The 27,138-nt window shown below is 38.3% G+C and overlaps 1 protein-coding gene across 2 annotated transcripts in view; it reads left to right on the top strand.

The window, feature by feature from the left end:
• The window catches only part of ANKRD28 (ankyrin repeat domain 28), a 130,873-nt gene that overhangs the window by 48,714 nt on the left and 55,021 nt on the right, over positions 1-27,138 (top strand). For both annotated transcript variants that reach the window (XM_065630158.1, XM_065630157.1), the window contains exon 3: positions 21,443-21,521. In XM_065630158.1, the coding sequence (XP_065486230.1) occupies positions 21,443-21,521 (79 nt within the window). The remainder of the gene's footprint in view (positions 1-21,442; positions 21,522-27,138) is intronic.

Below are 27,138 nucleotides of genomic sequence, written 5' to 3'. Positions count from 1 at the left end.
TTTTAATTTTGTTTTGATGTAGCTTTCTGCTGTAGTAATCACTTTAAAACTTTGCTAATTAGTGAGCTGTAAATTGTATTGTTTTTATGTAACAGGCAAAGTAAAGCCTATACTTACACCGACCACTGGGAACGAAGAGTGTAGCTTTGTAGATTTGTGTTGATAGTAAAGATCTAATTTTATATTCCTTTCAAATGTTAGTTCTGCAGTGCTTGGGTAGCTGAAAAAGGTTTGTTTATACAGTTGCATCAGACTTTTTAGAAAGTTAGACTGGTTAAGTGTGATGCTATGTAGACTTTGATTATTTTCAAATTAAATACAGCATATAGTGTACATTAGAGAATTATAAGAAAAGTCTGGAGTTTCAGTAGGTAGGTTTAATGGTGGATTTTAAAAAAGGAAGCCTAATGATTATATTAATAAGTAAAAATGAGAAATTGTGTTTATATGTCCTGTTTGCAGTGCTACAAACTTGGACATTGCAGACTTAAAAATTCTACTGAAATAAAATTGCACTTGTTCCACGGGGTAAAATTCAGAATTTGAACAGCATGCAGTTACTATATGTGCTTTCTATTAAAGTTCTAATACGTTTGACACTATGCAAGATAATATAGCATAAACTCTTTACATTGATTAGAAATTGGTTTGGTTATTAAAGCAGACCAACATAAACCGTTTAGGGCTCAACACTATGAGAACCTACTTAGCCGCTCCTCCTACAAATGCATCAGAACAAGAGCGATGCTAAAAACCGAAGACTAACATCTAGTTGATATATAGTGACCAGTGTAAGACCATGATAAATGTTTACACTTTCTTCTTGAAAGATGTAAACCAAAAGCAAGTATTTAGTTTGGTATGAGTATTTTGACATTTAAAAGCATTCCGCAGTGTTTACATCTGATCAATGCCGGCTGAAGTGTAAGGGAGTCCTCCCATTGTCTTGAAGAGCTCGGGTCTGACCCTGTATAAGTAAACTTGCTGTCAAATATAAAGTTTTGTTTGATAAGGTTGGACTTTTTTTCCTCCCCTTTTTCAGTACTTTTGTGTGTTCTTAAGCAAGATGGTATGATGGATTATACCATATCAAAAGACTTAATCTTCTGTTTAGTTATGAGAGCATTAGCTGTGTATCCCTCCAGTCTCTTCATATATACACTCTGGTCACATTGCCATTTTTATTTTTAAAAGCTGATTAGTCTGTATAGTTTAATTTCGGTTCCTCCATGTGTAAGTCAGGTTTAGCACTCATAGCTACAGTGCCTGTCAACGTAGTATCTCTTGGCTTTTTGATTATTACAAAAGCCTCTGCTAGGTTTCATTATGTATGTGGTAGTGGTTTGGTTTTGTGTTTTGCTCTATCTGTCTCAAATTTTGCCCATAAATGCAGAGTCAGCATATGTGCTATGATTATTCGATGTCTTTGAAGAGGGTGGCTTTAGACTCCCAGGTAGTTACAGTGAAGAAAAACATCGTAGGAAGAATATTAAAAATCTGGGGGTTTTTATATTTTACATCTTAAATTTTTTTATCCGTCTCTGTGGATACATCTTCCTTTAACAGAATGTGTGTGTGTCCTAGGCTAGTGACACCCAAGGTGCATTTAGAGTCCAGGCGGAACAAATATGCTATTTTTTCATAGCCACCTTCTTCAGCATAGGCAGATGCTTATCACACGTGACCACTTCGTCCTACCATGGCAGTCCTAGTCCCGCTACAGCATTTAATATTACGTTCACACTTACCCATTGAAACACTGTTTGTTGGGACTAACCAAGCATATAAATTCTCCCATTGTTTGGTAGAAATAAAGAAAACTGCCTAGTTGATTTTTCTTTGTGTTCGTCTCTGTGTGTGTTTGTTCTTTTCCTTGGGTTTTTCGTTTGCTGTATGTACTTAGCTGGAGGTAAAATATTCCTACAAAGTCTAGATCCAAAGTTGTCCCCTTAATTATGTGTTATAAATTGATGTGGACAGGAGGAGGGAAAAAGCGAAGAAAATAAAGTGATTATGTGTATTTTCTAATACAGAGAAGGATCATGATAAACTGTTTTGACCGTTGTGGATTGTGTTAGACAGTGTGTATGCTGGATTTTTTTCCACTTTGCTATCCAAGTGCTTCAGTAGAGTTGTTTGAATTCCGGAGTCATTCCCTCCAGTGCCTCTGCAGAGTCTTTTCCCTCTCTCAAGAGTAACTAATTATTTTGCTGTTTGTATTCTAATAGTTGAGATTCCTTCCTTCATCCGTTCCCCTGAGCATGGGCTGGGCTCTGTAGCTGGAGACCTAGCAGAGTTCTGAAAATTAATTTTGCCCAGAAGTGACCTGAAGACAGAGCTGCTGTAGGTCTTTGTTGTGACAGTAACATTCATCTAGGAAGGTTGTTATTGTCTTGATGAAATGTGGGTACTTTTTTTTCCTTCTGTTACCATCCAAATCATTTACTTTTTTACTTTCAGAGTATGTTCCCTTTAACATTAATATCAATTGGCTCAATACTCTCTTAAAGCTGAGTCTGTGTGTTTGGCTTCCCAAAGCTGGGCTGTGGTAACTGTTTTATATTATGGTAATATCTAAAGATTGCACCCCATTTGGGCTGTATTAGAGCGTTATTCCTAAAACAGATGATGTCTTCTGCCATAGTGTTATATTTAGATTCTGAGATGGGTGGCCTTTCATAACACGAGTTGCTATGTGTGACTGTGAGACGATGTACTGATAGCAAACGGGCTTTTTCAGGAAGAAGATTGTTCTCTCTCTGTTCATGTCACACCAGCCTTGAGTCACAGGCTCAGTCTAGATTTAGAAAGTATGTATTGTATTCCACTCTGCAGCTGTAATCTTTCGTGAAGGAAGAGCAAATCATGTGTCTCCCTAGCTGCTTAAACTGTGGTTCAAAAAGGCTTACCTTCTCTGCAGGTTGGAAGTGTGCAGCTGTTTAATAGACAAAATTGATTTATAGCAATTCTGTTCAAATGTATTCTTTGGAAGGTGAACTCTCTTGAGGCTCCAGTTAATGGAAAAAATGGAGGGGAAGGGGTTGCTTCTCCCACCCCATCCCCAAGAAAGCTTGGGAGACTGTAGCTGCATATCTCATGAATCAGGCTTAAATCACACACATCACATATGTCAAGCCTGTTATAGTTTCTGTTATACATATGACTCTCGCTATGCTCTGTGTGTGTATATGTATCTATATGTTAAAAGAATAATGTTGTTTCTTGGTACCATCCTGAGCTTTTGAGACTTGGCAGTACAGAAAACCTTGTGTGATGACTCAGACATTTAATATCTCTTTATTAGTTAATGGGGATCCTCAACATTTCCTGCTTTTGCTGATTAGATTAGTATGGCTGGTTTGAATTTTATGTACTTTTCAGCTGTTAGTTTTAGCTAACTAAATGATTTCAGCATTGCCTTTTATAAATCAGGATTTGTTTGTTTTTTAAGATTTGGAGGCCTATTACTGTTGCAAACTATGCCACTTCTGTTTGTAACCAAAACTTTTCTGATGTATGTTCAGTTTAAAAGGTCATGAAAATGGAGTATTTCACCTTAGCTACTTGTTAAGAATAGAATTCTGTGGAGGGAATACCAGCTCACTGTCAAAAATGATTTAAAGGTTGCAGATCTGACTATTGAAATGATTGTTCAAAATGAGAGCAATTTTTCCTCCTCCTAGACCTATTAGGATAGTATTTCTTGCCATGAAAAGTGATACTTCAGGTAACTCAATATGCAGTTTTTATAACCAGATTGCACTTGATCTTAACCGAGGGGATAAACATCTGATCCCCTCTGGAGCTGGTGTCAGTGTGCCCCTTGCTCTTCTCCCGCTGAAGGCAGGCAAGTGCTCTTCTTGGAGGAATCCCAAAATCTCACAGATCCCTCGCAGTGTTCAGAAGTGCTCACTGCTCCTGGTTAAAATACGTAGCGATATTGACGTATGTGATAAGTGGCTTAAACATGAAGCACCTGTATCTTACTGCTCATTGTGCTTTGTGAGATTAAAATAAATTTAAACTATGAAACGTATTTTAAAGCTGCCTTATGAATGAGTTGGTGGGATTTTTTCCAACATAAAATGTAAGATGGGGAAATGAAATTCCACATACTGTACTGAGGACTGTAGCAATGAGTGTTATCTCTATGATTTCTATTCTGGACTATTGACCATCCAGCACAGCTCTTAATTTAATGGCTCCAAAAAGGAAAATAAAAGCTCACCTGTGCTACTGTTTTGGGAAGTAGTAAAACCAAAACAAAACCATAGAACCAAGCAATCTTGTCTGCCCTCCCTACCTGTATTTGATAGCAAAGAAGTATTGCCCAGAGTCTTGCATCTGGGCAGGAACAACCCCAGGTTCCAGTACAGGTTGGGGAATGACCTATTAGAGAGCAGTGTAGGGGAAAGGGACCTGGGGGTCCTGGTGGACAGCAGGATGACCATGAGCCAGCACTGTGCCCTTGTGGCCAAGAAGGCCAATGGCATCCTGGGGTGTATTAGAAGGGGGGTGGTTAGTAGGTCCAGAGAGGTTCTCCTTCCCCTCTACTCTGCCCTGGTGAGACCTCATCTGGAATATTGTGTCCAGTTCTGGGCCCCTCAGTTCAAGAAGGACAGGGAACTGCTGGAGAGAGTCCAGCGCAGGGCCACGAAGATGATTAAGGGAGTGGAGCATCTCCCTTATGAGGAAAGGCTGAGGGAGCTGGGGCTCTTTAGCTTGGAGAAGAGGAGACTGAGGGGTGACCTCATTAATGTTTATAAATATATAAAGGGTGGGTGTCACGAGGATGGAGCTAGGCTCTTCTCGGTGACAACCAACAGTAAGACAAGGGGTAATGGGTTCAAGCTGGAACACAAGAGGTTCCACTTAAATGTGAGAAGAAACTTCTTCTCAGTGAGGGTGACAGAGCACTGGAACGGGCTGCCCAGGGGGGTTGTGGATTCTCCTTCTCTGGAGACATTCAAAACCCGCCTGGACGCCTTCCTGTGTAACCTCACCTAAGTTTTCCTGCTCTGGCAGGGGGATTGGACTAGATGATCTTTTGAGGTCCCTTCCAATCCCTAACATTCTGTGATTCTGTGATTCTGTGTAATCTCAAGTTTTGTTCCTGGCCCTGACAAGGGCTGTGATCTGGTAGCACCAAAGTGGTAGGTACAAGTAGGAGGGCCGAGTGCCTGTTATTTTGAGCGGTGGGGTCGCTACATGGATGACTGTGGCAGCAGAGGTTTAGGCTCCATTCCCAGTCCTGCCAAGTGTGGGTTTGCAAAACTACTCCTTCGTGTTATTTGCGTACCAGGAGAATGTTGCTGGATGTTGTTCTAGGGTAAGATACGGCCTCTTATTTGGTTTCCGGTTGATTTTTTAAAAAATGTATCTTACTCTGCAGGTCATTACGTATGTTGAAAGAGGAGGAAAATTTGTTTTGTTGGTGTCGTGGTACATCTAGGACTTCCTATACAGCATTGGGTCTGGGTACCAACAGAATTAGGTTATTGAGGGTCTCAAATACCCTAGTAATTTAGGAATGAATTATGAAAATTAAAGCACAGTTTAAAAACCAGGGAAGATTCTTGGTGATGCTGGTACTGGTCAGCAAAGTCTTAAAAGGTTAAATAGAAAAAATAGGTGATGAATGTATGGTCTCCTGGCTTTCATCTTTATACTTAACCTTGTGGGATGAACTGTTGGGTAACTGCTTTTTTCTGCAGACTTGAGAGTGCAGTGTAAGAACATGGAAGCCTGAATTACTTGACTGAAATATGGAACATTCTACAAAATTTAGTGGAGTTCAGTGTCCTAACCATACAAATAAATTCTGTACCTATTTCATACATTAAGAGAATTTTTATATATGTCGTTACGTGCAAAACTGTAATTGCTGTGTAATTCAGCAATTACTTTGAAATATCTCTCAACGTAAAGAATTTCACGTAAGTAAATATCACGGCCTTGCTTAAAAGCAAATAAACAAAAGCCATAATGTATAATGAGGTAAAAATAATTTTAAAGATATTTTTTACCTTTATGTTTATTATCTATCTTTAGCCAATTACTTTACTGATGACCAGTGTGGATTTTATTTGTTTGTTTTAGATAAATGTGGGTGCATACAATACATACACTTCAGTTTGACATCTCTGTGCCTTTAAAAACCTCTTTCTGCCCTAATTGCTATGCATAAAGTGTTTGAGTTATGCCTTTTGTTGTCAATACCTTTTGTAACTTAAGAGTCACTTTAGTGTAAGAATTTGCTGGTTGGGACAACTGGAAGCAGTTACTGGGAGCAGATTAATACATGGTGCTTTTCAAGTAAGGTAGCTCACCTGCAATACCATGTCTCTGTGCTTTTGGGGCATTGCTCAGTGGGACTGTTTTCATGTCCCAGAAGATAGTTTTGGAAACAGAGGGGAAAACTTTGACGGTTTTGCACAAAAATTTGCATGGGCCAGATAAAAGCAACAGGAAGACAGATGTGTCCGAACTATACTCCTTTCTACTCCAGGAATACTGTGACCATTGATCAGAAAAAAGGGTTGTGATGTTTCGTGATGGTTTTTGATTTGGTCCACCCAGAGTATGCTTGCAGGGAAATAATTTTCCAGGCCAATTCATCTATCACACCTCTTGCTACTAAATAAAACTTCTGGCAATCGAAGCAAAGATACCCTGTGGCGCTGGTATCTAAACTGGTGAGACTAAATAGTAGTTAAAAGCTAGCACAATGTAGCGAAGGCTAAGCAGGAATTGTGCAGTTTTAAACTCTGCAAGCTGTGTTTCTGAAGAGGTGAGAGATGATGGGTTTGCTAACTAGTCTGTTTGTCCCAGGTATGGACTGGACCCGGTGTTGGAAACTATTTTGTCAGATTCCTGCAGGACACGTAGACTATTTGCATGAAGGATTTGTTTTGTTGGCGGCTGGAGTTGGCAGCAACAACTTGCACTAATGTGTTTGGTTCTGTGGTTCTCTTTAGTTCTTACTGTGTTCCCTGGCACGGCAGACTGGGCAGGCAGCGCTCTTAACTTCTGGTTTGCCAATTTGAATGACAAGGAGGAATTAAAAAGCCATCCAGAAAATAGTAAAATATTCTGAAAAACACTATTTATTTTTTAGTTTCTATCTTAATAGGTCAGGGTATGAACTTTTCCTTTCTTAGTTGTGGACAACGCTATAGAGTTTCAATCCAGCATACATTTTTCTTTCTTAAAAGTATCCATCACTTTTTTTTTTTATTAGGTCTTTTGTTAATTTCTAATTGCAGACAAGCATTTAATAAGGAGACATTGATTATTGTAACTTGAACTACATAGACTGGCAATGTGAATGTGTAACTGTAATAATATCTTCGAGGAATGCAGAAGTTAGACGTATTAAAAAAATCTTAAATTAAGACTGTCACTCCAAAAATGTTGTAGTATCTTGAATCTCTAATCCTAACAAAGAAGTATTTAGTGAAAAATGGTGACTTTTGATGTACTAATAAGTACATACAAATATTTGCATGTTTTCCAGTACTTTTTTTCTCAGAGAGATTTAGAATGAAGACAAATTTTAGTTTCCCATCCTCTATAATGTGCTAATTATAGCTCATGAGATTCTTAAGATTTATAGCTTCAGGTTTTATCGATCGGATCTAGAGGAAAATTTGATTTTAAACAGCTTGCTAATTTTCCAAATCATTTATCTATTTAAAATTCTATTCAACTTCAGAGTTTGTTTTGGGTTTTTGTTGTTGTGTTGTGCTCATTTTCTTGGTTTTGGTTTTTTTTTTCCCCTCTAGAAAGGTTTCTGGTTGGTTAAAGAGTATTTGTAATGTGTTTTTATTTCTAAATTGAGAGTGTAGCGGATTTGGGGGATAAACTTACAGGTATTTGTGAGTTTCAAAGACCTTTCAATATGATGAGAACGTAGGATGAGTTATGACTTAGAGTTTGGTACTGGTTACTTTAGTTAGGTTTCATCCTTTGGATGATTAAACATAGTGTCTCGCCGTGTGTTTTCCTGCAAATAAGAACTGTATATTGAAAAGATACATATGTATATGTGTGAGCTTATATATATGCATATAAATTTTATATAAAATGTGATCATGCGTATATATGTTTTAAAAATCTGGTAGCTTATCTAATGCTGATGACAGTAAGCATATAATGTGCAGGTGTCAAACAGCCAGCACTCCACCTTGTTTCCACTTCTCCACTCCACTTTGTTTCCACCCATCAGCAGTGCTGAACTCCTTGTCCCCAGGCTCCTGCCAGCACCTCTGGTGACATGTGCAGCGTGTGTGACACGTGTTGGGCTGCAAGAGCTGCGGCCGTAGCTGCAGGAGAGCGATGAACCTGTGTAAGAAGAGTAATAGGTGAGACTGGTGGGGGACATTCAGTGTTTCGGGGTATTGAAAGGCAAGACAGACAAGAATTATGCGGTGTGAGGGGTTAGCGGGGTTGCACTTGAGAGGGGTGCTCTCAACTGGGCAAACATTTCATTTAATTTTTAAATAAATTAGCCAGATACATGAACTTTAGCAATTACATGTTATTTTTAAAAAGTACCTGTAACCAGCAGCCAGGGTTCCACTCATGAATTAAAAAATGTCCAGTAAGAGAAAGATCAATGCAGAAGGAAGGCAATTTAATGACAGTTGGGAAAGCAAATACGTCTGTGTTTTAAGGAGAAAAAACAGTATGTCTTTTGTGGTATGAGACAGTGTTGGTGATAAAGGAGTACAATGCGCCTAACCGAGTGGCAAACACAAGGCCCATGGGCCAAATCCTAAAATTACATTCAGCTCTTTGAAGGCAACTGCGAGGCTGATGTGGCCCCTGGTGAAAATGAGTTTGACACCCCTGATATAATGAATTGGTAGTGAGAACAGTCCTTTGAAATAACTGTAGGAGGTCACGGAGGAAATAAAACGTTCCTGTATAAACTAATACTAATAACGAGAATCCCTCTAGTTAAAAATGACTTATGAGGAGCACGGGCCTTGACTTGGAGCAGCAGTTCCTGCCAGGCAGCCTCGCCTGGAACCCACCTGAAGGGGCTGGAGCAGAGTCTGAGAAACCCTGTATTGGGCAGATGGGCGGCAATGGGACCTCGCAGGCAGCAGGTGAGGTCAGGGTGTGCATAAATCGCAAAACCAGCTGAGTGTGCCTTCAGATACTTCCACGGCTGTTTATCGAAGGATTTTTGTTACCCATCTAAAGAACAACAATTATACCGATCTCTTACTCAGAACAGATCTCTAGTAAGAATTGAGAGTGCTTCTGTAGTTGGATAGAGGCATTTTAAAGAGTTGATGCTTTATTTAATTTGCTATGTTTTCATTTTGCATGAGGTATATGTATATATACTTTGTATGTAAGGGAGAGAAGAAAATAGTGTATTTTCTCAGACAATAGCAATCATCTCTCTGTCCTATTTGCCCACAGGCTTTTAATAAAATACAGCTGTAGACTGAGAGCAACGTTTCTTTCTCCTTAAACTTTGGTCCAACGTGCATGTCAATGTACTGTATTGCTTTCTGCTTCTAGATAGTTTCTGCACTAAACTTTCTCAATGTTTCCACCACAAACAGGAACCCCCATTTCCTGCGTGACTATCCTAATGAAATGATGAGTCATGACACTCTCCTGCTTTATAAAGTGTTCACTTCATCGAAACTTCTTTATATCTGGAGAATAGCAGGAAAATTCTACGAAGAATCCTAGTTTGGGGGAGAGTGTTTGTGGTCCTGTGTGGACAGGAGCAGGTTCTGCCCGCTCAGAACTTACACCGTATATCAGTTGTAACGCGGTGCTGAAGTATCTTGCATACAAGAAGGTCTAGGAGCTGGTTTTTCGAAGGGCATTATGTGAATAGCACAGGCAAATATGTGTCGCGTTAATTTATTAACGCGATACGAAGTTGGTTTGGAACACATCTTGCAACTAAACATGCTGAAGTTTTAATGAGGAGTTTTTAAGGGAGCAGATAGAGTTCAGTGCTACCATATGGGAATGTCCAGGGGTTATTTTGGTAAAGAATTAAGTCAGTTCTTAAAAATGTGAATATTCATGTTATGTATCTGAAGGGAGAAGATGAAACTTTGCTGTAGGGAACATAGGGAAGCTTTTCCTGTAGGAAAGCTTCTTCTAAAGGATCTGATATGAGGCTGTTTGATCTCTAGATCTGAAGCCTGACTGATTCCAGAAATGGAGAACTTTGGGGACCTAATTCTTCTGAGTGTTGTGGAAACTTGTTGCAAGTTGATTATTGTAAAGAGTATCCACCAGCTACTCAAAAAGTTTTAAATTCATAATATAGCAGTTATTTACTGTTAACTTTAAAGTTGTGGATTTCCTGTTCATTAGTGTGGAATGTTTTTCAAGCATGTCATCTGTAACGAATAAATGGATATTTTATTTCCTTTTTAGTGGGTTAGAGTGAATCATGTTTTTCAGCCTCAATATGAAGTGTATCCAAATGGCATTGAGTTCCGCTTCTGGTGTAGAAAAAGATTCAGAATGTTTTAAATACAAATCTGTATAATTAGGCATTTGTCTTCAGAATTGAAACTCTTAATGAGAGAACCATGCCAGTCCAAAGAGAAATAATTCTTTGCTTCATGTCGATAACACTATATTTAGCCAGTGTAAATGAGATTTTCAGACGTATTATCACTCAGAGTGATACAAGCAAACATTCAACAGAGTTATGGGATAATCTGACTAACATCAGCAAATTGCTACAGTGGATTCTGTGGACAGTAGCTCTCAAAAAGTTACCATTGCAAAGGGCAGGACTCTGAAAAGAAGAATGTGTCTATATGGCATGGTGCTGTCTTGTACAGGTAATGAGAAATAACCATCAGAGACTTGGTATGAATTAATATTAGTGTGGTGTGTTATTCAGGCCGATATATCCTCCTTCTCATCAGGTCTAGTAAGCTTGCCTAGTACTATGCTAATATGGTCATGCTGTTGGCTAAACCGAGCAAACAAGCTTGGATGTCTGCATGGCAGTGTTTTTACCGTGTTGGCTGTACACTGAATTTGTTTTACAGTAATTGGGGGTTTGACAGACAGGTTTTGTTTCGGTCATTGTTATTTTTTTAACATTGAAAAATGGCACTGATGTAGAGAACTGTGAATAATTAGATCAAATTTAAATGTGTTTCAAGGATTTTGTCTTTGAGACTCCAGTGCGATTCTTAGTGATAATGATTTTATGGATCATGTCTGATTTGCCATATTACTTTTAGTGATTATTACTTAAGATTGTAGCCTTCAAAGCATAATTGAAGTTCTGCATTGCCTGCTGCTTTTACAAAACAAACTAGAGGCCAAGTCTGGAGTAGTTAGAGATTACTGGGGTTACTCCTGGCAGTTGCTGTGCCTGTCACGCAAAGCGTTGGTATTTGAGAACAGAACATCCCCACTGAAAGAGCAGAGAGAAGAAAAAAGCTCAGTAGACTTAATGTGCATTAACTTCCAACATCGACACAGTCCTTAAAGAATGCATTGCTGGTGACAGCAAGATAGGATTTGAATTTACTGATTATTTGCAGGAACTTTCTGGGGGAAAACTCTTTATGCATATGCAACGTACCTTTGAGCAAGACAATTTTCTCCACTTTGCACGTGGTTAAACCTATCTTACGTATCTACTGTGGAATATCTAATATACTATCAGTAAACACCTTCATTTCCTTTGTCCAGTTTGGCCTTTGTACGTGGGCCCTATGCAAGGTAGATATGCCTTTTAAGTTCCTTAAATCTACTCTAATAAAGGATGGATGCATATAAAAAACTGGGAAAAGAAGGTGTTTCTCATTGGTTTGCTACATGTTGAAGGGAGGGCTGTCCCATAAATGCCCGAGGAAGAGGGTTCTTGTTGATGGTTGGGAGGCGGCTGCAGAGACTGGAAAGGATCAAACTGGAGTCAGGTCTGAGGACAAATGAGCTGGAAGTTCATTGCAATGACATCTCTGAGTCATTGCTGAAGAGTGTGCCCCAAACATTCAGATACAGTGTCTGTCTGGAAAATTAAGTTTGAGGGGGATTTTCTCAGGCCTGTGATACCAGCCTTTACCTTTCTGTCTCCAAAACTAGTGGAATTATGTTCTCTTTTCAGTCTTAATTGAAGTCCTACTTTATTATCATCCTTCCTGATCATTAATTTCATTTCAGTTTTTATTTATATGAAATACTAGTTATATACATATGCATGTGTCTAATTATGGTAGCTGATAAATAAATTACGTGGTGCTGACTTACTGTCTCAAAGAAGTGCAAATGTCTTGCTTTAGTCACTGCTAGCTCTGCCTATAATGACAGTTATCTCCTAAGCTTATCCTCTATCCACTTAGCCTAAGGAATAGTGCAAATCAAATACTTTAATCCTAAGGTTACTAACACTTTTGGAGGAGTTTCGATCCTTGCTGTCCTAGAGGCTTCCTGTTGGGTTTCTTTTGTGATCCATGTGGGGACTTTTCTGTTGCAGACACTTATTGTTGGGTGGAGAGGTTTTTTTGATTCTCATTTTCATACTTCAGGATAGATATATTCTGTGGGATTTTTCTTACCTGACAGTTTGTCTCTGTGTTAGCACAGGTTGTGTTGTATGCTGCTTTTAGTCAGATGTTCAGAATGGTGCAAAGGTCTCTTAACAGAAGGACTTTGCATGTTGCAGCTAGATGGCCTTACTTTATGAGGCTGTTTAACTAAACACGCATAAGCAAGATGTTTTAGCTTGCTCCAAGAAGAGGTGCTAACATTGGGCACACAACCTGAAAATATTTTTTCTTGTCAGCAAGCCAATGCAGTTAGTGACACAAATACCAGGCTTACATCAGACACATATAGAGTTGTCATTCTAGCACTAGCCTTTGCCATGAAAAAGGCAGAAACCCCAGCTTTTCAGAACAAAAGTGTCATTGGCCCGAGCGTAATGTGGTGGATTTAAACTGGGATGGAGATGTGCATACCTTACCTAGTGTGGTGTGATGTTTTACTGGAGCATAAACAGAGCCTGTATTGTACTGTTCTCTCTCTTGGCATATTTTCTTATTTGTGTCCTCAAGTATTGCAGAAAGATGACGGTACGATGAGGTGGTCACTGTCCCTCGTTCAGGCTGCTCTGTGAGATTGGGCTGGGTTACGTAATGTGCCCCACATCGCTCTGCTCTCAGTGTGCAAAGTCCAACGTTTTCACATCCTGCTTTATTTTTTTTCAAAAATAGTTTGAGTTATTGATCATTTTCCCTATGAGCAACTGCATTCCAATTAAAAGCTGGGGTGTTTTTCCGCCATATATACCAGGTAAATGTTTACAAATCATATACTTGGCATTTGGAAAGGGGAAAGCCAAGGGAAAGTATTTTTTTAATGAGATATTGTTGCATCTGTTTTTTGGTTTTGTTTGTTTGTTTGTTTAATATAGCATAGTTGCATAGTTTTGAATGCTATAGAATTTTGCGGGTAGGTATTTTTTAATTTTAATGATGGAGTGTTATGCTGCCTCCCTGCCTCCCCCAGTGATCCAGTATATGAACAGTCTTGGCCTTAAAAGTTGCTTTGCTTTAATTCCTGAGTTAAAGGAAGGAAAATACATCCAAAATGTCTCAACTGTACTGTGAGATCAAGTTGCTCTTATCAAAGGGCAGAGAATAGCTCTTTATTCATTCTATGTATTGGGCAAGAGTTCAGTAGCTGTTTTTAGTGATAAATGGGACCAAATTCTTGATGCTGGAACTTCCAGTGAAATGGAGCAGCTCACAAAATCTGCTCAGTTATTCAGGTCCTTATCCATACCCAAATGGATGCCTGAATTCACTTACAAGGAATCCTACCCAGCCTTTATATTTTGGGCAAAAGAAGTTACGTAAACATTTTTATAGAATAGAGACCTAGCTTCAGCTTTTCTTTTGAGCCATGCTTGTGCTTTTCGTGAGCTTGAAAACTAGCAAGACTTGTAAGGGTGACAGCAGCACTACAGAGCCCTTGTGGAACCTCAAGGTTAGAGGGTATGAGAAGATGTGTATTTCTAAAAAGCGCCCTGACTTGGTACTTTCAAAAAAACAATGGTTGGAGTTTTTGAAAAATAATTACTTGGAAGTGGAAAGATACACAGTTGTTTGGTTTGGGGTTGTTTTGTTGCCGTTGTTTGTTGTTTTTGTTTGTTTGTTTTAAACATGTCTCTTGAAATACTTGACTACAAGTCAAAAAGTCTTCTTGCTGTGTACCTCTTTAATTGTGAGAAATAAGGAAGCAATGTTCACCAGAATACTTCAAACCCTCTTGTACTCATATGGTTTTTTATAATTTTTGACCTTTAGGAGTAACATAATTCCTATCAAAAGTAGGAAATTTAACTTCATTTTCTTTTGTTACTGGCAGACAAAAATAATGGTCTTGCAGAAACCAAATGAAAAAAGAAACACTGTATTCTACAAAATTTCATTGGTTTTCTTAGTAAAACAGCGTATTTTTTAAGATTTAGTGCTTTGAAAAAGCCTTCTTGAAAAACAAGGCATGCTCATTAAAGGAATCCCACTATTTAAAAATCTTGACCACATCGAAGTAACTTCTGGGGGTTTTTTGCATGTACATCTTTAAATGAGATATTTTTACTCTCATTCTCTGAGAGTTCAGCTGGCTGTGGGGTCTAGCCATCATAATCATAGATGGGGCTGAAGCTCTGTAGCTGTTCCTTGTGCTAAATGTGACTCACTTCTTTTTATTTTTGTGTTTGTTTCTTTTGGTGCCAGCGTTCTAAGTGGACAGGGCTTCAAACAGTTGAACAATGTTTTGTGCCTGATGCTTGTGACATAAGACAGCTAGCTTTTGAAGAGTTCATTTTATGAAAAGATGTCCGGAATAGGCTTATTCAACAATATGAAATGTTCTGAAGTTCAGTTTACTTTTTTTGCCAGTCTCTTTTGTAGCTTAGTACCAACTCGCATTCAACATTGCGCTTCCCTAAGTTGCTATGGACATTAAAGTTTGGGATTCAATACAAGTTAAAATAGCAGATTTTCTCCCATCCCCTTCCTGTCAAGTTGTTCTACTTAGTGCCAGTATTAAAGAGCAGATCACAATTTGGATAAGAGCACTTTGGCATCTGATGTTTGCTCACGTAACTTGAACTCTTGATATTATTTGTGCAATTTTTATTAAAGGTATTTCCAGGTGTTACTTAAAAACAAAAATACTGGAAATATACAACTGAGCTTTCTTTCTTGTTTTTTAGAAAGGAATTTTTAATAACAGGTGGTTGAATATAGGTGAATATTCCAATATAATATGTCGCTATAATATATATGAATGCTTGATGTTTTCTCTGTGCAAACTTAGTTCTCTTCTGACTTACCTTTTATTTTCTACTGTATACCTACCACTGCTATGTAGTTTTCTAGGATCTCCATAAGCTATGCTCACAAAGTAAATGATTTAGTGGTTTAATCCCACAGTGTGACAGTTTTTATTATTGTTATCTAGAAGCACGTCAAAGAGCATGCACTAATAAATTGGTACTGAAGATCTTAACAAGAAACAACACTGGGGGTTGGCAGATTATGGCTGAAGTGACTCTTGTCGCTGAGGACACTTATTTTCTCCTGCAAGACAAAGTCTCCAGGGTCACAGTTTACTGCTGTCCTAATGAGCAGGAGGGCAAAGATTCCTCCTCAGCTTTTGCGATTGCCTGGAAGTCTAGATTCGCTCTGTCTTAATAGATGCCATGAAGATGCTATGTCCAGAGATGTAATGTGTAGCGATAAAGTCTTATTAGAGAAAGTTTAATACTGGGCTTTCAAAAAAAATGCTTGTTTCAAATGCAGTACAAGTGTTTATGCAGATAGTAGCACGAGCATGCGTTTGATAAATTAAGGGAGTCATTGACAAATGTAGTCATTTCAACTACAATGTATCTATCATCTGGCTTCAAAGGATACTTTGTGGTTAGCTATGGAATAGGTATTACTTTTGTGGGTAATGGCATGCTTTCCTCCTATTTTTAAGCCTGCAGAAGGCCATTATTGTAGCTTGTTAGGCTTACTCACTGTATTGGAGCTGTATCTTAAATTTGAAGTATGGTGAGAAAATAGAGGTCTGCTTCTAAAACTAATGTTAGCCAAAATTAGTTAGAGATTTGTTATTTTTTTGTCAATGTGAATTTCTGATAATTGAGTTAAGAAATACTGGGGAAGAAAAATCCAAAGAAATAGCAGATTAATTACACTCCAGGTAGGGATACAAAATTAATTTGTCAGAGATTTACAAGTTTTGAAAGCCTAATACCTAATCTTTTTCTTCTGCTTCTAGTTGACAATAATACAACTAATTTTGAAGTTCTAGTTAAGTTATGTGTTTTTAAGATACCACTTTGTGGTTGGACAAACTTCCAAAGACTTTGTTGCCTCAGTTATAGAATTATGTACCTAAACTAAACTTTTGTGAAGTTTAAAGTTGGAATGTGAAAGCCAAATATTTAAATGTGTTCTTTTTTGTGTGGAGGAACAAAGAAATTATTTAGAATAGACAGTTATCCCACCTTACAAAATGGTAATTCTAAAAACTAGCAAAAACTGCAAATAAAATAAAGTGTTCTAGTGATTCTCAAGTGTAGCATTGGGACTTCACACTGGGAGAGGCCTCAGTGGTACTGGACACTATCAAAGAATTGGAAATATTTTGTAATCATGTTCTTATACAGTATCTGTGAACCCAGGAGCTACAAGTCAGGCTTGTTGAATAGTCCTATCTCTCTAACCCAGGGGTGTCAAACTCATTTTCACCAGAGGCCACATCAGCCTCACAGTTGCCTTCAAAAGGCCGAATGTAATTTTAGGACTGTATCAATGTAGGAGTAGTTACATTTAGTAGTTTGACACCCCTGCTCTAACCTAACTGAAAAGTACACTAAGCGTTATATTTAAAGATAGTTTCACTTACAAGGAAAGCTTATTAAAGCTATTACAGAGTATGTTGGTACTAAAACTCTTTCAAGATTTATGATTGTGTATTTAGGGTTGATTTCTCCCAGGAACAGATGGTATTGAAGCAGACAGCTGACAAGTGATACAGCAGAAAACACCTATTGAGTGATATTTCTGAGGTGTGATCAGGAAATAATGAGAGTATTTCAAAGTGTTATTGCAAAATTCGAAGAGCAAATAGGATAAAGAAAAGTTTTTATGGAAGGGGAAGTTGCATTCATGCTTTTCCAAAAAATACTCTAATTCCAAGATTTTGGATCAGTAGATGTTGAACTATTTGAAGGACAAATTGAAGTTATATTCTAATACACTCTTGGGGAAGCCATAGCCAGGTTACAGTAGGCATATTGGAAATATACGGGATAAGAGAGATCTGCCTTTAATGCATCTAGCTCCTTAAAACTGTGTGGTTGTACACAGTTATTCTAAATCAAATGCTGAAATAGAACCCAAACCAGGAATAAATTGTTATATCTCAAAGCATACTTTAAAAGGAGGTAGATTTGAGTGCTGCATGTTTAAATGAGCCCTAGATTTGGCCATTGTAAAAGTTTTGATCCATGAAAATAACCAGCAAAACAAAGCCAATGTTTTAGGTAAAATGAAACAAAGTTGGCATAACCCTCATTCTAGGTTAGGGGAGTTATTAAGCTTGTAGCTCCACTATCCCTGTCACTTTATTCCAAATTTGGTTTTGAGGGGGTCATAAGGCCTTCTCCTCTGCATTTCTCATGTCATAATCCTTACAGAAACTCCTGTGTGAAGGAAATGCTTGGGAAACTTGAGAAATGGAAGTACTGTGAATGGAAGGATTATGGTTTTCATGTAATGAAACCCAAAGGTGCACATGAATATGATGTTGGGGTTTTTGTTACACAGAATTGTCATTCTGAAAACTGATTCCCTAAGGACCGAGACCTTTTATTGCTTTTTAGTTTGTTGACAGCATTGGCCAATATCTGGAATTAAACTTTGGAGTTTCTTATTAGGAATATGAATTTCTTTGTTGTTTCTACTGGAATACCAACATTCTTTTTCAACTATGTAAAACATGCCTAATGCAGTGAGCGTCACTTGTTTCCTTACATTGCAACTGGTTTAATAGTCCCATTTGCCTTGCAGATTTTTGAACTGGAAAATGAAAATGGCACAACATTTGCTTTTCTGTATTGTCAAGTACTGCAGTAATACTGTGATATTTGGAATTAAATAGTACCAACAGCGTTAGCTTTTACATTCTGTGTAACAGTGAATTTTATTTACAAAACCCCCTCTCTCATGAAATGTTTCTTTTAGTGTCATTTAAGTTTATGGAATTAAAGGGCCAGTGCTTATGTTAGTGTGATATATCAGTGCTGCAAGATGTCTGCTTCCAAAGTTGCTTGCTAAAACTGAAAGCTTGATTGGTGTTATTTACTGTAATGCTTTATATGCAGTAGTTTGTATTTGCAGATGAAATTTGTTCATCAAGTGATTACTGTTTTTTAAAAAAAAGTAGCTGATCTGTATAGCAGTACTTTAGTAGCATTTAAAATATGGAATTCTTTTTAATTTTACTCAGTTTTCATTTATTAAAATTCACCAATAAGATGTAAGATTTCAGATGGAACAAAATTAGAGTTTTCTTTTAATGGAAGCAAAGACTTCAGCATACTGATGAGAGCTTGCTGAATGCAGCGTTTCTGCTTTTGTAAGAAGTTCTGAAAAACAGGTTTTTAAATGCTAAACCAAAAGCTTTCTCACAGACAAGTTAAATTAAAAAAAAAAAGTTTGGAAGCATAAAAAAGTACCAACTGTCAAACTAAGGGGAAAAAAAAAAGTCAGGGCTTCTATCAGAGCACCCGCAGCATGTAGAATACTTGTGGTCAATGGAGACCCCGGGACTTGGGATTATTGAAGTACCAGGCTCTGGAGCTGACCCAGAAGATGACAAGCCATGAGCATCCCAGCATCTCACCTGACTTACCTTTTATTTTCTACTGTATACCTAGCACTGCTATGTAGTTTTTAGGGTCTCCACAAGCTACAGTGGCACTCACAGAGCCCTGGAGCTCTGCAGAAGGGAAGTCTCCACCAGCCTTCTGTGTACATACCCTCCCAGTTTGTACTCCCTGCTATAGAACTGGGAGTTGGGACTTGAGTGTTTTCAAGCTGTCAGCCTAAGAGCAGCAGAAGTTAAATACTTGCGTGACTGGAAACATGCAGCTTGGAAACATAGGAGCACCGGAGAGGAAATGTTGCTTGTGTTCGAGCTGCTTTCATGTTTGGATCTTAGTGGTTTCAGGACGCTCAACAGTTTCCATTAGTAGAGGTTGGATTTTTTTGGAGAAGTGTGGCCCAAATTTATCAGAAATTCTAACCATGGATGTCTCAAGAAAACATATTTGGGGTTTGATGGTTAGCATTTTCTAGACAAACACCTCCCTTCTGTCCACCATTTTCTTGGAAGATTTCTGACTGGTTACGTCAGATTGGTTTCTTGCATGACTTATGTCACTGAAATGTAAAAAAAAAAAAAACAAAAAACCAAAAGCAGCCCACAACAAATGTGATGAGAACTTTGATAATAATGAGTTTTGCCCTTTAAGTGGGGAATGCAGGTTTTGTTTGTGTTCCTGAGTAAATACTGTCTCCACAGAAGGGTATACGCACTGCCCATCTTATTTTCTCTAATTCTACAGCGAAATTGTAGACAATAGAATAGACACTCATTTTTCTGTGTTCCTTAATCTGTAGGTTATAGGCTCTTTAGCATTATCAAAAAGTCTTAAATGGGGTTGCAAAATACTAGCTAGCTGTAGTAGCTCTACTCTTCCAGACTGGAGGAATGAAAACTGATTTTCATTGCTCCTGGTCTTTGCTGCTGACAGCTGGGGAAACAGGTTTAGTACAGGTATTACTTTTTCCTTTTTTTTTTTTGTCCCATAGATGGCAAGTCCTTGGTGAAGGGGCTTTTTTTGTCATAAGTGTGTAATCTGCAATTGAGGCATACTGGCAAGTAATTGGTACTGAGAGGCATTATGTGGCATTAGTAATAAGTAAGTACTAGTGATTCCTTATTCAGGCTGTGTCAGTGTCAGGTTTGCACTGCTCAATTTGGAATTTTTTGTGTGTAACTCAAAAAATTATGTTAGGAAACACTGGTAATATCATGACCATGTGATTCAACTGTTTCTGAGTGAGAACTAAACACGGAGTTGGTTATTTGGGGCAGAGGGTGTGTGTGTGGTGTTGTCCTGGGGAGAGGTTGAATATTTTAAGTTCTTGAAAGTGTCTTTTATGTGACAGAAGTGACTTCTTGGGTCTGAGCTCTATTTTTGCTATCAGTTCTCTCCTGCCATGGACTTTAATTTTCTTCTTGTATGCTGTTGGGTCTCAAGGAGGGATTTACTGAATTAGGTTATTTTGGCAAGGAAGAGGAATGCTGTTCACAATGAAGTGGCAACTTAGATGTGCATTAATTTTATCATAGTTGAATTAATAGAAAGGTCTTGGGACTTAATATTTCTTTCTGCTTATAATCTTGATCCCTCACCCCTGGTGTATTTGAAACTTTACTAAAAAGATCTAGACATCTAAGCAGAGTTTAGGATGCTGTCTGGTGAGCCGTCTCTGTTCTGATTTCTCAGCAGCCTTCCCTCAGAGAGCAAACTGTTGGTTCTTGTTCATTTTTATCACTTACTATGATGTGCAAGTTATCTTATTTTTCTGATTAAGCTGTAAACTGGTGCAGGGAAGTTGGCCCTGATCCTGAAAAAGTTGAGAAATATTTTGTGCTAGTCTTTCCAAAATGAATCTTCATCAGTATATGTTGTGTATGTCTAAGTTCTCTTGTACCTTCAAAAGGACCTTAGATCACCCTGAACTAATGAAAAATGCTGGGTGGTACTTGTATCCTCCAGAGCATTTTCTGAAAAATAAATTGCATCTCTTCCTTTTCTTTGCTTATTTATAGTAAACAAAACAGTTGAAATTGCATTTTAGTATTTTTTGCCTCTGCTCACTCCAGCTTTTTTTCTATATTCTATTCAAAAAAGAACTGCTGAAGCTGACTTTAAACTTTCCAAAGAAAATGTGTCTCACTAGTTGTTGCATATGAAGGTGACACACCATTTTAAACTGTGTAGGTAGGACATCCTCAGGTTCCTGTGTCTGGAGACAAGTGAAAGGTGATTTCTAACTGACGGGTTAATCTGAAGATGTGGTGAGCATCCGTCAATCTGTTTATGTCAGGAGAAAAACTAGTTGACTATGTCGGTATTAAGAGTTCCTTAGGGAGAAGCATGCTTGTCTTAGTAAATGTGACTAATGTCTTTAGAGTAATTATGTTTTCTAGAATATAAAATGTACAATATTTGGAAGATGCAGTTTTATGCGGTGCTTTTTTCATAAATCATACAGAATGCTAAACCATACTTTTTTATTTTAAATAAAACCTTTTTTCCCCCCTCTTACCACAGGATAATGAGAAAAGGACCCCTTTACATGCTGCTGCCTATCTGGGAGATGCAGAAATTATTGAACTACTTATTTTATCTGGTATGTTCTGTTCCTGTTAATGGAAAAAAAAAATCTAACTCTATGCACATCCAAAGAAATATGTATGTACATCTTAGTCTGTTTAGCTCTTACTGAGATATTTAACGTACTAGAAATTAAAGATGTTTGTGCTGAAATTTTGGTTTTCACATTTATCAGTGTTATAATACTGTGTGGTTCTGCTCTAAAATATTTATTTGTAAAAAGCCTTCTCAGTTATAGCTATTTTTATTTGTAGCTTGATCAACTTTAGGTAGTTTAACTCTAGTTTAAAGAAATAACAGTGTATATGTTATAGGTAGATGTTAGCAACATTGCTTTACTTATAAAGTGACCTTCATAAAAACAAAGTTGAACATAGAAGATGGCATCCAGAGTTGGTTATATTATTTTAAAGTATCCTTTGCTGTTGGCTTAAATGCACAGAATACATTTAGGATCAGCTGAAAATTTTGAAATCTCTTATTATTTATTTGTACTAAGAAAAAGTGCAAGTTCTGTAAAACAGTATACTTCTGTATTTTTTTTTCTTAAAAAGGTAGAAAACCAAGAAACAAACCCAAAAACCTGAAAGCAAAACTTAATGACTGAGATACTGAATTGATTGTCTTTGATCTTGGACAAATCTGCCCATCAGTTAGCTTGAGGCTGAATTAATGATATGGAGCTTTAAAGGTTCAATAGAAAGATTAAAACTTGTAACAGTCCCACAGAACTACATTAATCTTCTGTCTGCTCAGTGGCACACCTCGCCTGTGCAAAGCCAAGTATTTCCACCCACCTCACCCCCACTGTCAACCTTGAATGGCAAATTTTGCTTTAAGGAAATGTCACTTTAAGACTGTAGGAGTCACTTCCAGACTTTAAATTGAAATTGCCAGGCACAATTTAATTTATTATAATTTAGCAAGATGTAATCTTCTCATTATATATATGTATGAGTACTCTATCTATATAATTATATGTACTTATAATTAATATCACATTATGTATGTTTTATATATATATTTCTCATGATAATTTGTCCAGAAAAGTTCACCTGAGTTGCTGAGAAGGTGCTGGTTTTCCCTACCAAGAAGGAAAAAAAAAAAAAGTTCTGGTAATCCTGTCTTCTGAAAAAGGATCTTGGATTTGACAATAATATTTCTTTTTGTTTAGGTGTTCACAGTGATTAAAACAAAACTGAGCAAAACCCCAAAACAACTAGCTCTGTTATGAACTTTGCAAAGTTATAGTCAGCTATTTCTGGGAGCGAAACTTCTGGCTCTTTGGGGTGAACAGAGTCCAGTTACCCGAGCTGTGACTGAAGAAAATATTGCACTCTTGGGCAAAGAGCTTATGGAAGGAGTGAGATTCTAGTTCAGATATTAATGAAAGAAGATCCTGACTGGGGGATGGCAGTAGGAGAAGAAAAGTTAGTCGTGCGATTTGGGCACATAGCCTGGGGCTAAGTGTAAGAAAAATTGGAGAATGAAGGAGGGAAGTGAAGAACTGTACAAATAGTCCAAAGTTGAGCTGTTGCATGGAAGAGAGGTTGTGGGGTGCTGCTGTGTGTGCAGATTGTTCAGGAAGACTGGGAGGCATTGGTACGTCTCAAACAATGTTTATTCAACAATAATCAAGATTTACTTACACAAAACCACCGCATTAAATAGTCACAAAATCAAAAGCTTGGAAAGCCGTGGGATGTATGGGCAATATCAGTCCAACCTTGCTGTGTCCGTGTGCTGTGGATGTCAATGGCGTGTTTGTGCCTTGCTGGGGAAGCCCAGGGAGGGACCGCACTGGAAATGAACTAGGCTGGTGCAGTGGAGGAAGCACAGATGCCGGTTGTTGATGCATTTGTAAGTGAATGAAGAGGGGCATTAATTGCAGGATGAGAAAGTGATGTCTGCATGTTAAGGCTGTTCAGTTTGAAAGGCTGTGCCGTGCCTGGGCACTAATGTGGATGGTACCTGCTTGCAAGCTGTGGTTTTAGGCAAGCAGCTTAAACCAGATTCATTAAAAAGTAGTCACGAGTTTAGTCTTCCTCGTTCCTGAATGCTGGATTTGAAATCTTTGTGGGTTGTGAAGTGTGAGCGCTCACAGCTATATCTGAAGTGCTGCACCAGATACTTCTCTGAGAAATCAGGTCTAGCTGTCTCAAAATGCACAAGCCGAGATTTTTCTTTTAACTCTCTTAACTGGAAGACTGGGAACAGAAGTTAGGTGTATTTATCCTCTCAATTTCATAGAGATACAGAAAATTAATCTATTGTATTTCAGCTGGAAATAAAATCTCTCCTTTGAGACAGATGTATAACGTTACATTTTGTCATAATAGATGAGCATTAGGGAGCAAATAAAGAACATCTGTTACCACAGCAAGGTCTGAAGAACGCTTGCCATGTCGCAAGACCTCTTTTTGAACAATGACTAGAGTTTCTTGAAGAAATAACATTCTTGAACAACAATCTCCTCTGTGCAGTAAATTTGCATGTAAAATTTTTGTATGTGGCTTTAATTGGCCTATTGTAATCTATTTGCACAAGGGATTGAATTAAGTAGTGTAGACTACTTTCATCCTAGCATTTCTTACCTTGTGAGAGCTTGACTTTGCAACCTGTAAAGTTCTCTAATGTAGTTTTGCTGGAATGTTGTAAGGAACCACTTTACAGTTCTCCTGCTGTGCAACCTATCCTGCAAATACTGTTTGCTTTGCCTTTTTTATTCTTTCTTCAAACTGGACCTCAAAATTACTCAAGTCAGTATGAGTCTTTCCACGAGTCAGTGGCTCTTACCTGATTCTTTCTCATTATTCTCTATTCTTAGTTGAAGTGTGTATCATATGTTAGATAGACATGGTTTTTAAAAATTTGATTGGAATGTCTTTTGCATCCCCCTCCAGGGGATCCACATTGCTTTCAGGTATGTATTTTGGATGATACGTTGCTGTTAAAATATATTACTTTGCTATAGACCTAAGCAACCCACATTGCACATTCTGAAGATATAATCAGTTCAGCCTATTTGCAGACTTTTGTGGAATAAGCTTTCAGTCTTACAAGTTTATGAATTCTTGAGATATTTTCCCACCAAACCTCAAGGTTGCTCTGTGACCTGTTGAGTTCACCTCTGTGCCTGGAAAGATCATGGCACAGATCTTGCTAGAAGCTATGCTAAGGGGCACAGGGAGGACAGGGAGGTGATTCAAGACAGCCAGCACAACTTCACCAAGGGCAAGTCCTGCCTGAACAACCTAGTGGCCTTCTATGTTAAGAGTGGCTACATCAGTAGCAAAAATGGAAAACTGTATGTATATACGGGCTGTATCAAAAGCAGTGTGCTCAGCAGGTCAAGGGAAGTGATTCTGCCCCTCTGCTCCGCTCTGGTGAGACCCCACCTGGAGTCCTGTGTCCAGCTCTGGAGCTCTCAGTGCAGGAAAGACATGGACCTGTTGGAGAGGGGCCAGAGGAGGCCACAGAAATGACCAGAGGGCTGGAACAGCTCTGCTGTGAAGACAGGCTGAGAAAGTTGGGGTTGTTCAGCCTGTAGAAGAGAAGGCTCCAGAGACACCTTATTGTGGCCTTTCAGTACTTAAAAGGGGCCTATAAGAAAGATGGGGACAGACTTTTTAGCAAGGCCTGTTCTGACAGGGCAAGGGGTAATGGTTTTAAACTAAAGGAGGGGAGATTCAGGCCAGACATGAGGAAGAAATTCTTTACAATAAGGGTAGTGAAACATTCAACAGGTTGCCCAGAGAGGTGGTAGATGCCCCATCCCTGGAGACATTCAAGGCCAGGCTGGACAGGGCTCTGAGCAACCTGATCTAGTCGAAGATGCCCCTGCTCATTGCAGGGGAGTTGTACTAGGTGATCTGTGGAGGTTCCTTCCAACCCAAACTATTCTATGATTCTGTTGTAGCCTTTCACCTGGGCAAGGGACCTGAAGTTGATGGTTTGGACAGAGACACTGATCAGCAGTGAAAATTGCTTCAGTGACTCCATTTTGGGGCTGGACAATTAAATTGCCTTTTGTTTTTTATCTTGAGACAGTGCTTCACTGAACACTAATAAACTTGTTACCCAGGGATGTGAACATCTTGCCAGCAAATTGTCATACAACTATGGTCTGTGGAAGTCTAAAACTTCATATCATCTCTCCCTATTAGATTGTAGCTACTTAAGCAATTAGCATTCCTACATTTGTTAGGTAAGAAGGTGAACAATAAATTTAAAAGGCATAGAGATGCTTGTTTATAGAATACAGATTGATGGACGAAAAGTTTAGATTTTAGTCACTTGAGAATCATAATTAGAAGCATTTTATTTTTTATATTACTTGTGAAGAGTCATAACACCGATCACAGTTGTATTTTTATGATGTCTACTTTGCATAATTGCACTGACTTTAGTTGTATAGGTAGTTGATGGCAAACTACTGGGAAGTAGAAAAGTAAAATAGTTAAGTCTTAACTGAATGTCCAACCTTTTGTTCTTTCCAAGAAGTCCTGACTGAAAAAATCAAATCCTTCTTTCAGTTAAGCCCCGCATGTGAACTGTTCTGAGGCTTTTTACTTTATAAAAAAAATCATCCTTTCTGTTTGTCCTACTTTTTTTTTTTAAATGCCAGCAGAGTTTATTCTGCAGGCAAGTGATGTGTAAGGAGCAGGACAGATTAGTGTTCTTTTGATTAGTAACTTTTTTCATGTTGTTTTCTTTAAAATACCATGCAGACTATTGTTGCTTTCACTGAAATCAACGTAATTCATGAAAATAAACATCTGAATTATCTGTTGTTTTCTTTTGAATAGATTTAGTTACTATATTGGATTGATACTTAACTACTAACACAGCACATTTCTGTTTGTTTAACCCAAAATTTTCACTGCATGGAGCTCATTGTACGTGAGCTTGTGATTAAACTCAACCTCATTAAGGTTTGGCAGCGTGCAAGTTTTTGTTGTGCTTTCCCTCTGGGTCAGCTGGAAAATATAAGTATTGTGCTGACACTGGAAAACTATCATTACAGTAATAACAGATTTTGGAGGATAGTAAAGACCCTCCAACTTTATTCTACCTGTGCTTCTCTCATCTAATTCTGAAGCTACATAAGTATTAAATGTCCATGCAATGGCAGTCACACAGCTCAGCTGTTGAAAGGCCGTCACTGCAAAAATAACAGCCGCATGAAGGTCCCTGTATTTGGGTTGCAGATGTACCTACACGCCAAAGGTGTTTCACAGGGGCTCCTTTCACAGTGACTGTCTTTCGGCTGCTTCCTCTTCTTTTGACAATGATGTCGATCGCCGTTTTATTTTGTGAGCTATCTTAACTTCCCTCTGGCAGCAGCAACAGTCACTGTGAAGAAAGTAGTTCTGCTCTTTGAAGAGAGCAAATTAAGCTGACTTATGAAAAGGTAAATGTGTTCAGTAGCTTGAAGAGTCCGAGAACCTCATGTTGCTCTCTGCAGCTCGAGGAGGTGGTGGTTGAGATGTGGCAGAAACTATGTAGTTCTGAAATGAAATGGACTTCTTATATTGATAAAGCAGTGAAATTCTGGAGGATTGATTTGACTTGATTGTAGTTTTTCTCCTGTTTGTGGCCAGTGTGGCCATCTCCATGTGTTTTTTTGTTTT

Source organism: Caloenas nicobarica, chromosome 2, assembly GCF_036013445.1.
Source record: "Caloenas nicobarica isolate bCalNic1 chromosome 2, bCalNic1.hap1, whole genome shotgun sequence".
Taxonomy (NCBI): Eukaryota; Metazoa; Chordata; class Aves; order Columbiformes; family Columbidae; genus Caloenas; species Caloenas nicobarica.
This window is presented reverse-complemented; position numbering and strand designations above follow the sequence as displayed.